Source organism: Mobula hypostoma, chromosome 2 (assembly GCF_963921235.1).
Source record: "Mobula hypostoma chromosome 2, sMobHyp1.1, whole genome shotgun sequence".
Taxonomy (NCBI): Eukaryota; Metazoa; Chordata; class Chondrichthyes; order Myliobatiformes; family Myliobatidae; genus Mobula; species Mobula hypostoma.
In genome coordinates, this window is record NC_086098.1 from 204,367,158 (window position 1) to 204,382,933 (window position 15,776).

The 15,776-nt window shown below is 40.0% G+C and overlaps 1 protein-coding gene across 2 annotated transcripts in view; it reads left to right on the forward strand.

Moving 5' to 3' along the window:
• helz2a (helicase with zinc finger 2a) overlaps positions 1 to 15,776 on the forward strand; it is a 133,672-nt gene that overhangs the window by 73,525 nt on the left and 44,371 nt on the right. For both annotated transcript variants that reach the window (XM_063041441.1, XM_063041440.1), the window contains 2 exons: positions 6,814 to 6,889; positions 10,836 to 14,367. In XM_063041441.1, the coding sequence (XP_062897511.1) occupies positions 6,814 to 6,889; positions 10,836 to 14,367 (3,608 nt within the window). The remainder of the gene's footprint in view (positions 1 to 6,813; positions 6,890 to 10,835; positions 14,368 to 15,776) is intronic.

Here is a 15,776-nt window from a genome sequence, read left to right on the forward strand (position 1 = left end):
TACTCCTTTCCAGAATCTGTCTCCCTGCCTGCTCCTCTGTCCCTGTTACTATTGGGTGGTCTATAAAAAACACCCAGTAGAGTTATTGACCCCTTCCTATTCCTAACTTCCACCCACAGAGAATCCGTATACAACCTCTCCACGACTTCCTCCTTTTCTGCAGCTGTGACACTATCTCTGATCAAAAGTGCCATGCCCCCACCTCCTTTGCCTCCCTCCCTATCCTTTCTGATACATCTAAAGCCTGGTACTTGAAGTAGCCATTCCTGCCCCTGCACCATCCAAGTCTCTGTAATGGCCACAACATTATAGCTCCAAGTGTTGATCCACACTCTAAGCTTATCTGATTTATTCATAATACTCCTCGCATTAAAATAGACACATCTCAAACCATCAGTCTGAGCGCGTTCCTTCTCTATCACCTGCCTATCCTCCCTCACACACTGTCTCCAAGCTCTCTCTATTTGTGAGTCAACCTCCCTTTCCTCTGTCACTTCAGTCTGGTTCCCATCCCCCAGCAATTCTAGCATAAAAACCCTCCCCAGTAGCCTTAGCAAACCTCCCCACCAGGATATTGGTCCCCCTGGAATTCAAGTGCAACCCATCCTTTTTGTACAGGTCTCACCTGCCCCAGAAGAGGTCCCAATAATCCAGAAATTTGAATCCCTGCCACCTGCTCCAATCCCTCAGCCACACATTTATCCTCCACCTCATTCTATTCCTATACTCACTGTCACGTGGCACAGGCAGTAATCCCGAGATTACTACCTTTGAGTTCCTGCTTCTCAGCTTCCTTCCTAACTCCCTGTAGTCTGTTTTCAGGACCTCCTCCCTTTTCCTACCTATGTTGTTGGTACCAATACGTACCACAACTTCTGGCTGTCCTCCTTCCCACCTCAAGATATCATGGATGTGATCAGAAACATCCCGCACCCTGGCACCTGGGAGGCAAACTACCATCTGCGTTTCTTTCCTGCGTCCACAGAATCACCTGTCTGACCCCCTAACTATAGTCTGGTATCACTACTGCCTTTCTCTTCCTTTCCCTACCCTTCTGAGCCACAGGGCTGGACTCTGTGCCAGAGGCATGTCCACTGTTGCTTCCCCCAGGTAGGCCGCACCCCCCCCCCAACAGTACTCAAACAGGAGTACTTATTGTTAAAGAGGATACCCACTGGGTTACTCTCTAGCACCTGCTTCTTGCCCTTCCCTCTCCTGACTGTTAGCCACTTCTCTGTCTCCTGTGGTCCCGGGGTGACTACCTGCCTATAGCTCCTCTATATCATCTCCTCACTCTCCCTGATCAAATGAAGGTCATCGAGCTGCATCTCCAGTTCCCTAACACAGTCCCTAAGGAGCTGCAGCTCGACGCACCTGGTGCAGATGTAGTCGTCCGGGAGGCCGGGAGTCTCCAGGACCTCCCACATCTGATACCAAGCACAGAAAACCGGCCTCACACACATACTTCCTGTCTTTATTTTAAACAGATAACCTACCTCGCCTCGACCCTTTATCGCCGAAGCAACATTGAGCCAAAGACTTCCTAAGCTGTCTCCCTCTACTCCGTCGCCTGGTCCTCTGGCGCCCGCTCTGTAAATCTGTCTTCTTTTTAAACTCTTCCGGCTGTTCTCACTGGCCAGCCTCCATGCGCTTGCGCAGTCATGCCCCGTTCAAACCGCTATAGAAAAACTTAACTACAGTGAAAAGACTTTTCCGTCAAAATATATATATTTTTTGTCTGAAATTTACAACCAACAAGGGAATCATTATTTTCTGTGTTTTTGTTTAGAAACAGTAAATGTTTCTCAATGAAACAGTATAAAATGGATCGAGACTAAAGCTATTGCTGCTTTTCCCAAAGGGTTTTTATCTTTAAACTGCAGAAGAGGATTTTCTTTATTCTTCTGTGGTCTGCATCCATATGACCTCCTGAAATCCCCAACATTGTACAAAACTCTAAGTCAGATAATGGGCCATTCTATATCTATGGTTTAGTTAAATATGTATTATACTGTATTATGTTGTTTCAGAATCCAAATTATTCAATGCTCACTTAGACGTCTGGTTTCAGGCTGCTATCCCTACTCTCTGGATTGAAATAGCAGTAGATTAAATTGACAATCATTTAACTTCTCTATCTATTATAATTTAGGGAAACATCCTCCAGAGAGAGTCCTCTGTAAAAGGCAGAATTAAAAATCACAACAGTCTCCTTATCAGGCTTCCTTTGATCACGTTAAGTAAATATTTCCAAAATGTTGTCTGATGCAACAACTCAGGCTCCATGTCAAACCCGGTCAAGTTCTGTTAAAATGTTCTAAGTTTGCCGACTTAGAGGGTCATGAATCAATTCTTCATTGTCTGAAAGACACAATTTACATTTTTAAAATTTTAATTTACAATTTCAAAACAATACCCTTTTTATATTGCTCTGTAAGTAACACGGTGGGATAATCCTACAATGAAGAATTTGCTAAGCCATTAAAATCAGTGTGGAAATTTTTATCAGTCCAGCTACCTCAGGACATTTGCTTTTGCTGCACTTAATAAGGTTAAGGAAATCTGACCCCAGTGAGTTTAAAAGGACTGAGGGAAACTGAGGAGGTGGAAGAGCCTGAGGCCTGGTGCCTGGCAAATAGCCTCTTCTTCAATGTCAGCAAGAAAAAGGAGATTGTTAGCAGCTTCAGGAGAACTTGCACCATTCACACTCCTTGTTCCATCAGGGTGTCAGCTGTGGAACCCGTGAGCAGTTACAAACTTCTGGGCGTGCACATCTCAGTCAGCCTCACATGTTCCCTGAAGACATTCTGCATAATCAAGAAAGCTTAGCAATGACTCTACTTTCTGAGGAGGTTGAAGCGAGCTGGACTACGCACATCTATACTCTATACATCTATACATCTATACATCTATACTCATGATAATTTACAGAGGCGCAGTCGAGAGCACCCTAACAAGCTGCATCACTGCGTGGCACGGAAACTGCACTGTAACGGATAGCAAAGCTCTACAATTACTGCCCAACACATCAGCGGCACCAGTCTACCAACCATTAAGGAGTAATGTACAGAAAAGTACCAGAAAAGGGCCAGTACCATCATGAAGGATCCCATCCACCCTGCTCTTGGACTGTTTGTTTCACTCTCATCAGGGAAAAGCCATGCAGCATCCAAGCCAGGACCACCAGACTCAAAAACAGTTATTTTCCCCAGTCAACACCTGCAGCCATGAACTCACCCTCCACACCCCCAACTACCACTATTTCATCATTTCCTGTCACTCACCTTTTGTACAGACACTCCTGTGCCTAGTGACACCTTCTGGACATATAATCAATCGATGTATATAAGTTATCTTGTGTATTTATATTTATTGTGATTTATCTTGTGTATTTTCTGTGCTGCATTGGAGCTGAAGTAACATGCGTTCTCCTTTGCACTCGTGTACTTGAAATTACATTATATAATCTTGAATCTTGAGAAGCCATTGGGTTTCAATTAAGCATGGGAAGAGTGACCTTGGCAACTTCAACTGGAGCACAAGAATTGGAACTCCACTGAGTTTCCAGAAATGCAGAAACAAAAGCCATGATTTATCAAGTGAAACAAGGGAACCAGTATGTTAAAGGGAGCAGAGGAACTGGGGCCTGTCTTTTCAAAAGCAGCATGGGAACTAGGGTTCTAATGTATTAAAGGGAGCACCAAATTAGTATCTTTTCAGTGTTAATCAGGTGATGTGGCATTAGACTGTGTCTGATCTTTAGCTTGCAATCTGCACAGGGAAGCTATTTCCTGGCTGAAATTGTAAGCAGAAAATTGATTAGGAAATATAATATTAATGGTAAGACTCTTGGCAGTGTGGAGGATCAGCGAGATTGTGGGGGTCAATGTCCATAGTTCATTCAAAGCTGCTGCGCAGGTTGTCAGTGTTGTTAAGAAGGTGTATGGTATGATGGCCTTCATCCACCATGAGATTGAGTTCAAGAGCCACGAGATAATGTTACAGCTGTATAAGACCTTACTTAAATCATATTTGAAGTACTGTGTTCAGTTCTGGTCACCTCATTACAGGAAGGATGTGGATGCTATAGAGAAAGTACAGAGGAAATTTACAAGGATGTTGCCTGGATTGGAGAGCGTGCCTTATGAGAATAGGTTGAGTGAACTTGGCCTTTTCTCCTTGGAGCAGTGGAAGATGGGAGGTGACCTGTCAGAAGTGTATAAGATGATGAGAGGCATTGATCGTGTAGATGATCAGAGGCTTTTTCCCAGGGCTGAAATGGCTAACGTGAGGGGGCATAGTTTTAAGGTGCTTGGAAATAGGTACAAGGGGGATGTCAGAGGTAAGTTTTTCCCCACAGAGTGGCCAGTGCATGGAATGCACTGCTAGCGAAGGTGGTAGAGTCGGATACAATAGGGTCTTTTAAGAGACTCTTAGATAGGTACATGGAGCTTAGAAAAATAGAGGGCTATGCTGTAGGGAAATTCTAGGTAGCTTCTAGAGTAGGTTACATGGTCGGCACAACTTTGTGGGCCAAAGGGCCTGTAATGTGCTGTAGATTTTCTATGTTCTGTGTTCTAAATGTACCTGAAAGAAGGAATTCAGCACAATAGCAGTCTTTAAAAGTTGTTTATAAGGGCTTATAGGTACAATTGTAGGATTTTGGCATTTGAAGATGGAACACGTGAGCACAAATGTGGGTAAAAGTACTGGCAACCAAAATGTAAGCAGCTAATTTTTTAAATACATTTCTATGTTCACAAATGTTATTTGGGTGGATCTCTGTGATTCAAGACTGCTATTGGCAACATCAATTTAAATTGCCGTGTAGTGAATTTACATTGATTAAGTGCATTTAGCTTCTGCTTCTGGACGATCAACCTCGCAATCATCTGTAAAATTTCTTCTGGAGAAAAAGAGAGTTACAAAGGGCAACACGTTGAACCTGAACCATGGCTATTCTAAAAACTGATAGTGCAAGAACAAACTGACAAACATACCTGAGGGATTAAGAGCCATTGGAGAAGAATAGAAAAAAAACAACAGGAATTCTGCAGATGCTGGAAATTCAAGCAACATACATCAAAGTTGCTGGTGAACGCAGCAGGCCAGGCAGCATCTATAGGAAGAGGCGCAGTCGACATTTCAGGCCGAGACCCTTCGTCAGGACTAACGAAGGGTCTCGGCCTGAAACGTCGACTGCGCCTCTTCCTATAGATGCTGCCTGGCCTGCTGCGTTCACCAGCAACTTTGATATATGTTGGAGAAGAATAGAGAATGGTTGAAACAATCAGCATCATGTTCTTAGAACCTTCTGTACACTGATGGCTTAATATAATACTGATTTAATTAACATGGACAGCTGAAATCTGATTCTGAATTTATTGAACTGTACCTCATCATCTGTAAGTAGAAAATAATATAATGCATGTATTGTAGGTGTCACTCAACTAGGATCTGCTGAGTACTGTGGAAATTCCTTCTAATTTCATCCCTACTTCAACTCTGTCATTTAATTGTACTGCAGTTTGGCCTCTTTGGATGCAAAATTATATGGAATGTGTCAATAAGAGTCACCACCTCTGATTTGCTGGTCTTCAATCCATAACTCTCTGAAAAAGAATACCAAGTATTTAACTGAATCAGTATCAACTTAATAGCTTTTTGTAACCCAAGGAGTGTAAGTTTATATGTAGTCACTTTTCTAATTAACTCAGATCTCTCTCAAGATTAACGTAGGAGGGAAACGTACCCGGATTAATCTTTGAGGGAAGTGAGAAGTCATTATGGTGTATAATGATTAATTTTGTTGTTCCTTGTTCACATTGAAATGTCATTTTTCTTCTGATTAAAGGTCTGAAATATTAGATTAGATTATGAGAACACTCAGTCCTCTTTTATTGTCATTTAGAAATGCATGCATGCATTAAGAAATGATATAATGTTTCTCCGGAGTGATATCACAGAAAATGGGACAGACCAAAGACTAACACCGACAGAACCACATAATTATAACATATAGTTGCAGCAGTGCAAAGCAGTACCATAACTTGATGAAGAACAGACTATGGGCACAGTAAAAAAAAGTCTCAAAGTCCCAAGTCGATTGACTCCTGAGTCCCCGATAGCAGGCGGCAAAAGGGAAACCTGTGATTTAAGACTGCTATTGGCAACATAAATTTAAATTGCCATGTAGTGAATTTACATTGATTAAGTGCATTTAGCTTCTGCTTCTGGATAAACCTCCAGGCACCATCAACTTGCCGATACCTTGGAAGCATCTGACCACAGCCGACACTGAGTCCATCCGTCCAAAAACTTTGAGCTTCTGACCAGCCTTTCTGATACAGCCTCCCGAGTGCCATCCTCTGTCGAGCGCCTTCGACCTCTCCCTAGCTGCTGAAACACGCAAAGCTGAGGATTTCGGGGCCTTCAGCTCCGGTGATTCCGTTTACCACACAGTAGCAGCAGCAGCGAAGCGGGCATTTCAGAAGTTTTCCAGATGTTCCTCCGCACTCTCACGTCTGTCTCCATCAAATCAGGATTGTACACAGTCCCCTACTTGACAGATAACAGATATCATCACCGAAGTGGCCGCGCGCGCTGCCATCTTCTCCCCCTCCCGGGAGGAGTTAAGGTCAAATGTCCATATCATAAACTTCGGTTCACTCTGAAAACATAATTTCTATCAGTAACCTTCTGCTTGTTCTACTCTCTGTAAAATCCAAAACTCTTTCTTTACATACCACCAGACACCAATTCTTTTGCAATGGTGCATTTGATTTAATATTTACCTTTAAAATTTTATTTCAGATTCGGTGCTTGAGACAGAACCTTAGATTATGTGGATTCAAAGATGTACATGTAGAGAATGTCTCCAATATTCAAGGTAAGTACATTTACATCCAGCAACAAAGGAGTGTTTAATTTACTTTTAGTGTTATATTTGGAATCTGTCTCTCCCAAAGGGAATCTACTCCATTTATACCGTGAAGCTTTCTCACGAATAAGAATAGCAAGCAGTGTGGTTTAAAAAAAAACAGCTTTAAATTATTTAGGAAATAGAGGTGCCTGTGTCTCTGTGTTCAGTAACCTTATTCCATTATAAATAATTTTCTCTTCATACTTATAAGTATTTAAAATATTCCTCATTAGAGATTCATGAAAGCTACACAAAAGGAAAAATAACTGAAAGACGATAAAAAGAATAGACTCTTCCAAATTCTATTGTATCAGATCTTTGTTTATAAAATTCAAATATTTGTACTGATATTTATGAGTCAGTTCAATCGAGGATAAAATGTTGGCAAGATTATTTTTCAGGTTCTAAATGTAGGAACTGAGACAGAGTGGTTGACTTACCAATTAATAACAAATTTCAAAGAATGGTGGTTTAGCCTTAAAGTTTAAAAACAAACAGGATTCAAAGCAATGGCCATAATACACGGCTCTTTGCCAGCGTAAGAAGATTTAAAAATAAAACGGCGAAGAGGGTTAAATTGCTCCTCAAGTATGCCATGCCATTCAGTATAATCCAGACTGATCTGATCTTTGGCTTCATCTCCATTGTCCTGCCTAGATTCTCAAAGACTTGATTCCCTAGAATCCAGAAATATACTTAAATATACTTTATAACTGAATGGCCACCACTCCACCCTCAAAATGGATACGCACAGCGTAGATCATTTTCAAAAGCAACTCCAGTATACTCTGATCAACCGCTGCAAACCCTCTCCCAAACACATCCCTCCCCAAAAAATATATATTTAGCTGAATCTTCTTCCCTCTCCCATCCTTCACAGTAGCTTCTAATCTACTTACGCAATCTTCTCTTGGGATCTTCTGATCATCTGGTCCTCAAGATACTTTCTCCACAATTTCCACTTTTCACAGTGGCTGAAAATGATGAAGGAAGGGCCTTTAGGGTTAATGATGCAAAACCTATTCCATACCCAATACCCTATTTGCAAAAGGAACCTTAGGTCCTGTACAATAAGTTTTGCTTTTGAACTGGACTCACTTTCAAGGACTCTTCATCTCATGTTCTCGATCTTCATTGTTTATTTATTATTATTATTTCATTTTTCTTTTTGTATTTGCACAGTTTGTTGGTCTTTTGCACATTGGTTGTTAGGTGTGGTCGTTCATTGATTCTATTGAGTTTCTTGTATTTACTGTGAATGCCCATAAGAAAATGAATATCAGGGTTGTTTTTCTTTGCATGTATGTACTTTGGTAATAAATTTACTTTGAACTTCCCTGAGGAAGTTGAGGTGCTAGCACACTTTCTTGCCTCTGGCATCTACATGGTTGGACCCAGAATAAACTATTGTTGATGTTTACATCTAGGACTTTGAATTATTCAGAGACACTTCTACTCTGCATCCTGTAACAACTCTTTCTTTTTTAGATTTATCTGTAAGGATGGGATGGGAGTAGTGAATGTGGAAATCCAATCATAATTATGCATTCAGGGTTTCCAGAAGTATTTTGTGAAGTTACCTTTTACCCAAAATAAATGGGCAGTGCCTCTGTTGTATCAGCATTAAAACTGATTAGAACCCACTATATTCAATTCTTTTTAGAAACTGGAATGTTACTCCACCTTGTATGGAAGGATAGCTATGAGGGCAGGGAGGAAAGTTGTGACATGTTGAATGCAGCTATGATCTTGTTGAATGGTGAAACAGACACAAAGACCTGCATCTGCTTACATTCCTTAAGGTTTTATATTCCTCATAAAATTGCTTCCCTTTTGCTTCCACCATTTAAAATAGATCACTGGGGTGATAATTCTGAAGTTCTCGTTTTGGAACAGTTATTGCCTTACTAATGTTGTTCACCCAAAATTATAACTTACTGTCCATCAGAAGGAGATCAGTAATATCTGTAATTAATTTAAGTTTACTGTTTGATTTTCTGCACTAACTTGTCTAATGTAATATGCATGCCTAGCTTGTGACGTGAATTGCAATCTAATACAATGCAATATCTCCCACTCACTAACGATGAGGTGACCAGAGCCCTGGATGTTGTTAACTGTTCAATGGCTGGGTAAATGCAGTTTCCCATTTTTAAGGATGAAAATTCTGTCATTGGTGATCATGAAGAGCTCCAAAAAATCTAGTTTATCGGAACTATCATAGCTAAAACACACTGTCGTGTATTAAATTTATTTTCATTGTACCTTGAAATATATAGAAAATTAATTTTCTTACATCTATTTAAATGCACTGTTATTTCACTCTATTACTTTATGTGCCTTTTAAAAGTTGTTAATGCACCTACCTCAACCACCTCTGGGGGCTCATTCCATATACAGAGCACACTCTGGGTGAAAAGGTGTCCTTTTGCATTCCTATTACTTCTCTTACCTGTCACCTAAACCTCTGTCCTTTCGTTCTTGATTCCCTGTCCTGGAGAGTAAAAGGTGGCTGCCTTTCACCTATCTATGCCCCTTATGACTTTATGCGCCTCAGTAAGATTATCCCTCAGCAACAACCTTGAACTCAATGTCAGTAAGACCGAAGAACTGATTGTGGACTTCAGAAAGGATAAGACCAGGTAACACACACCAGTCATCATAGTGGGATCAGAAATAGAGATGAACAATTTCAAGTTACTGAGCATCATTATCTCGGAGGACCTCACCTGATCCCAAAATATCAATGGAACTATAAAGAAGGCAGGACAGCAGCTATATATTATTAGGAGTTTGAGGAGATTTGGTGTATCACCAAAACACTCACAAATTTCTACAGATGTACTGTGGAGAGCATTCTAACTGGCTGCATCACTGTCTGGTATGGTGGGGGCTACTGCACAGGATCGAAGTCAGCTGCAGAGAATTGTAAAATTAGCTCGCTCTATCATGGGCACTAACCTCCATATTATCCTGGTTATCTTCATGGAGCAGTGCCTCACAGAGGCAGTGTCCATCATTAAGAGCCTCTACCACCTAGGAATGCCTTCTTTTCACTGTTACCACCGGGAAGGAGGTACAGAAGCCTGACAGCACACATTCAATGATTCAGGAACAGCCTTTTCCCCTCAACTCTCCAATTTCTGAACGGGCATTGAACTAATGAACGCTACCTCAGTACTTTTTTTATTACATATTTTTTGTACTATTTACAAACATGAGTAAAAATCTTTACGTCTCCATCTGAATGTGCAATGTGCAAATTATAGCAATTTGTAATTAATAGTATGTTCAGTAAGATATACAACAGAACAGTCAGTATAGCTTAGAAATACGATTGTGTCAGCGTGAATTAATCAGTCTGATGGCCTGGTGGAAGAAGCTTCCCCGGAGCCTGTTGGTCCTGGCTTTTATGCTGCAGTACCGCTTCCCGGATGGTAGCAGCTGGAACAGTTTGTGGTTGGGGTTACTTGGGTCCCCAATGATCGTTCAGGCCCTTTTTATGCACCTGTAGCTGTAAATGTTCTGAATAGTGGGAAGTTCACATCCACAGATGCACTGGGCTGTCCGCACCACTCTCTGCAGAGTCCTATGATTGAGGGAAGTAAAATTCCCATACCAGGCAGGGATACAGCCAGTCAGGATGCTCTCAATTGATTATACTTGCTTATACTCAGTGATATGTAACCTACAAATTATTTTCTAACATTACTTTGGTGATAATATTTTACTTAACTTTGGCTTGAAGGTCAGTCATTTGACATTTGTGGGAAAGTATGGTCATGTTTTTGAATCCTTTTCTACTATTCAGTAAAGCATGCCATTTCTGATGAATAATTGACTCTATTGAAACACAGAGGTGAAAAACGACAGCTTTATTGGAGGTAATTTTTGTTTTTGTTTTTTTCACCAGGAAGACAGTTCAGAGTGATGATCATCTCTACAGTGCATACTTATGAAAGCAACATCTCTTCAAAGGGAGCCAGTTTAGAGTTTTTCAGTCAACCCAGGGTTTTGAACACAGCCATGACACGGGCTCAATCTCTTGTAATAGTTTTTGGTAATGCTTTGGCTCTTTGCTCATTTGGAAATTGCAGAAAAATTTGGAAGAAGTATATACGTGAGTCCATTGACAATGAAAGCATTTACCCCAAGGATCTGTCAATGGAGCAGATTAAACAGGCCATTGATGACACTGAATACTGGGCTCTTAGAGATGAAGATGAAAGTGACAGTGACTCAGAAAAAGGCCTTGATCCAATACTGCAAGAACTTCTGGATGAGAGCAAGAATGTGACAATAACCCTAACAGAGGACGGACTTGTAGATTTTGTTACAGGTGAGGTTAAAGATCAAGAACATGCGAGTAGTGAAGTGTCCTTTCAGTCCTCTCAGAAGAAGAACAATGTTCAGTACACAGATTATCCAGAGGAAGTCCTGCAAGCTCTGCTCTTATCTGACCCTTCTAAATATAAGCAATGTGAAATAGTCATGGAAAAGTTTTACAAAGGCTATGCCATCGTTCTCGATGATCCTCAGATTATACACATTAAAATAGAAGGTCGAGCTAATTGTGGAAAATCATTTCCCGGTGACCAGGTTTTGGTTGAAGTTCTTTCACGGAGGTCTGAGGAAGGTGACATTCCTGATGTAAGTGGAAAGGTCGTTGGCATTTTGAAAACAGGTGATCTGCCACGAACCTTTGTCTGCAGAGTTGATGAATATGATTCACAAGTCATGGTTCCTATCAACAAATGTGTTACAAAAATCTACACACCATGGCATAAGAAGATTCCCAATAAAATCCCTATTCGCAAAGCCAATAAAGATAGATGCTATGAGACAGTAAAAACTATAAACCTCACTGAAGAAATAAGAAGAGAAAAGTTCTTTGTTGTTGAAATACTATGTTGGCGAGAAAGTTTTTACCTTCCCCTGGGAATTGTTACTAAGGTTCTCCCTGCAGCAGTAACCATGGATCGTGGAATGGAAGTACTGAACTTAGAATGTCAAGTTCATGACAGCTTTCCAAATGAAATTATCAAAGAGTTGAAGCGACACAATCAAGAATCTAAAAAACTTAATGAAAATCGAAGGGATTGCCGGAAGTACTTAACATTTACAGTGGATCCAATGGATTCCAAGGATCTTGATGATGCTATTAGTGTGAGAGAGTTAGATGACTACTATGAAATAGGTGTTCACATCACAGATGTAACAAGCTTTGTGCCAAAAGGTAGTTTCTTAGATACTGAGGCACAGAAACGTGGACTGACTTATTATCCTCCTACAGGAGATCCAATTCACATGCTTCCCCCAAAGCTGAGCCAAGAACTCTGCAGCCTTCTCCCTGGAGAAGACCGCAAGGCCATCTCTTTGTTTGTTCAGGTACAAAAAGCTACAGATATAGTTGTAAAAGCAAGCTTTTCACTTTCTCTCATTCAGTCCAATAAGAAACTTACTTATGAAGAAGCAGAGGATATTATCGAACATTTTAGTGGAAGTGAATTGAGATTTGATACTTTGGAGGACTCAGTTGCTGTAGCCTTTCATTTTGCCAGAATTCACAGAAGGTGCAGACTTCAAGATGGTTATTACTATGAAAAGCCTGATGAACATAGACAACTAGGAAAGAGGCGGTCCCATCAGATGATTGAAGAACTCATGATCATGATGAATAGCTTTGTTGCTGAATTTTTGACCAATAAGATGCAAACAATGAATGTAACACCAGTGAGATGCCAAGGTGCTCCTGCTCATCAGCAAATGGTCAATCTAAAGCAAAAGTATAAAGATTTGGTTTGCCTTTCCATTCATCTCTCTCATCTAATGGATGCTGGACCAAATTTTCAATCTCCATCTCATAAGGAATTCCAGATCTTGTCATCTTTATGGGATAGTCTGATGAAAGCGGCAAAGGATACTGAAATTCACAAGCTGATAGATTTCATTGCTACAGATGACATCTACCCAAATCTTGCACCAATATCATTAGAGCTGAGAAAACTTATGCTTAAAGCCTTCACTATTCGATCTAACTCAACATTACTTTCAAAACAGGGGCATTATTCTCTTCACGTTGAATCTTATACTTGGGCCACGTCGCCCATTCGGCGATATCTAGATATAGTTATTCAACGTCTCATTACTCAAGTTTTATGCAAGGTAGATATTCAATACACCAGACAGGAAATTGACAGATTTTGCATTGACTTCAATAGGAAAAAAAGGAAGGCTTCAAATTATGAAAAAGTAGCTGATAGTCTTTACTTGGCAACTCAGCTTCAAAATCAAGCTCTGAAAAAACTGGCATTTGCTATTAATGTTGAACCACTGTCGAGGCACTTTGGTGTTCTGTTCGCTTTGAACTCTGATGCTCTCTCAGAGGCCCACTGCATAAACTACAGAACTCTGCAACTGGTGGATCAACCTGCATTTAATGAAGAATCTAAAACAATGAAATTGATGTGGAGGAAAAGAGTCTACAGTTTAGAAACTCCAAGAAAAACTTTCCTTCCACCGGGCCAATTCAGGAATCCATATGTCCGAAGAATTAATAGTAACACATGGCAGGAACTTGTAAAAGCAGTCAAATCAGATAAATTTTCCAAGGTAGCTGCTCTTGTCTTGGAGGAGAGCAAATGTGATCAATCTGATGTGATGAAAGAGCATTTCGGCAAGATAGAAGTAAGTAAGGGTCAACCTTCACATTATGTAACAATTTCTATGGAAGTAAAAAATGGTGAGGCGTTGCAATTACAGCTGACTAAAGGAATAAACAATGGATTCTTGGTACCAGCTGTGCAATTGTTTAGTGTAACTCCAACGTTTGAGATTTGTGTGGAACATGCAGAAAATCCTGTTACCTGCTTTTCAGAGTATGCTGCACAGGCAACTCAAAATAACTACAAAGATATAAAGGCATATCAAGCAGTCTGGAGACCACTGTGTGCAATGGAATCTGCATCAAGTGCTGTGGCTGAGAATGAAGTTATAGTCATTTATGGTGTTAAGATAGCTTGGAAAAACAAGAATACGCACGGTAAAATTCTATTTGGCTCTTTCACTATTCCCAAAGAACATTGTGAAAATTGGGCCATTGGAGGTGCACTGGCCAAGTGCTATTTGTGTCTCCGGTGTAAGTGCTTGAAGCAAAATGTGGCAAATGATCTGACCAAAAATGAAGAGTCTCTTCACCAAATTATGAAGAAACCTGATGCACCAGAAAATTCTTCAGAACTAAATATCGACCCTACCAGTTACACTTGGGTAGCGCATGCTGTGACTAATGAATTTTCCAATGATGGTCCAAAACCTGATAGAGAAACCAACTTGAAGACATACTTTACTGTACACCAAATGCCCATGGACACCATCCCAAAGGAAATATTTCAGGAAGATACAAGATTCATTGTGGAAGTAATACCAAAGCAACTTCCTGAAATGTAAGTATTGTGACTGCAAAATCATTATATAAAGCTATGTGTAATTTTGTAGTAGTTCATAGGGATTTGAACTCTAGATTCGGAATCTACCAGACTTAGCATCAAGCATCTCAAACGAAGTCTATCTATTTTAGTTTCCTGATTCTCCTTAAATATCAGAAAATAGTGACTAAACATCAGTCCTTCTCCTATGGTTGACAAAATAAGTACAGCCTCAAGCAATATTTTACGTTAGTAGGTGAAATAGATCTTTATCCTGAAAATAATATTTCTTCGTAAAACACATGATCAGTTTTAATTATTCAATTTGTTCGTGAGAGATTTGGCAAATTTTTTACGTTTGCTGAACTATGTCTTTACTGTTATTCAGCTGGTTCATAAACTCATCATTTCAGTAAAAGATTGTCGTATGAACTAAACAAAGTGAAATGCAAATGTCTTTCATAAATGTCCCTGTAGTTTTGGTGTTAATCTTTTTAATTATTTTTAATGGTGATCAGTTAACTTCAATTACGTTTATCATTTACAGTGTGGCCTGTCTTATCATTTGTATTCTGTTATCTCATCAGACAAATACATCCTCTGTTGCCATTGTTTATCTGATGGAGTGGCATATTGTATCACCAAAAGACTACCGGATATCTTTTTATTTTAAATAGCTTTTCAAAAGGTATATATTCACTGTAGGGAAATCGTGGGAATGCTCTCTTTCTGATTATAGTGTTGGATGCTCCAAGTTTTAAGAGATAAGACACATTAGTTTTGAAAACTTAATTATGCATCGTAATAGTGTTTTCTAAGTCTTGGCCTCAACTCAGAGTCCCAGAATAGGGCACATGGAAAGTAGCTTAGTGGATGTCTATTGCATACATTATGACTGACCTACTAAAGACGAGTTGTACTTTAGAATTTGTCTCAGAGCAGGATGTGTTGTAGGCTGACAATTACTTTGAAGGCAGAGGTCTTATTATGGAATTATTTAAGTGTTAGTGACAAATTAGTTGGGTTGGAGGATAACAGCTTGCGGGGCAGGTAAGGGATACTCTGGTGTGGTGGACAGGAGTACTTTCAGTGCAGGAGGTGAGTTATTGAGTTGTATTCTCAGAGATGATGTCTTCACAATAATTATCAGGATACATTTGCTAATTAGAGGTTGCTATTTTCTTTATTGTTCTTGTTTAGTAATATCTGCCAGAGGATTCCAAGTACATTACAATGAAGCCATAGAGAGCATCATTTGAACATAGGATTTTGGATATTGGATTCTGTATGATTAGACGGTTGAACTTTTAAGGATCCCAAGTCCATTTCATGAATGTATTAAACTACACACAGTATAAAGATCTCAGTGACTGCCACCATCTAAAGACCTGTAGGGTTGCAGTACATTGCCTATTGCTTCTTTCTGT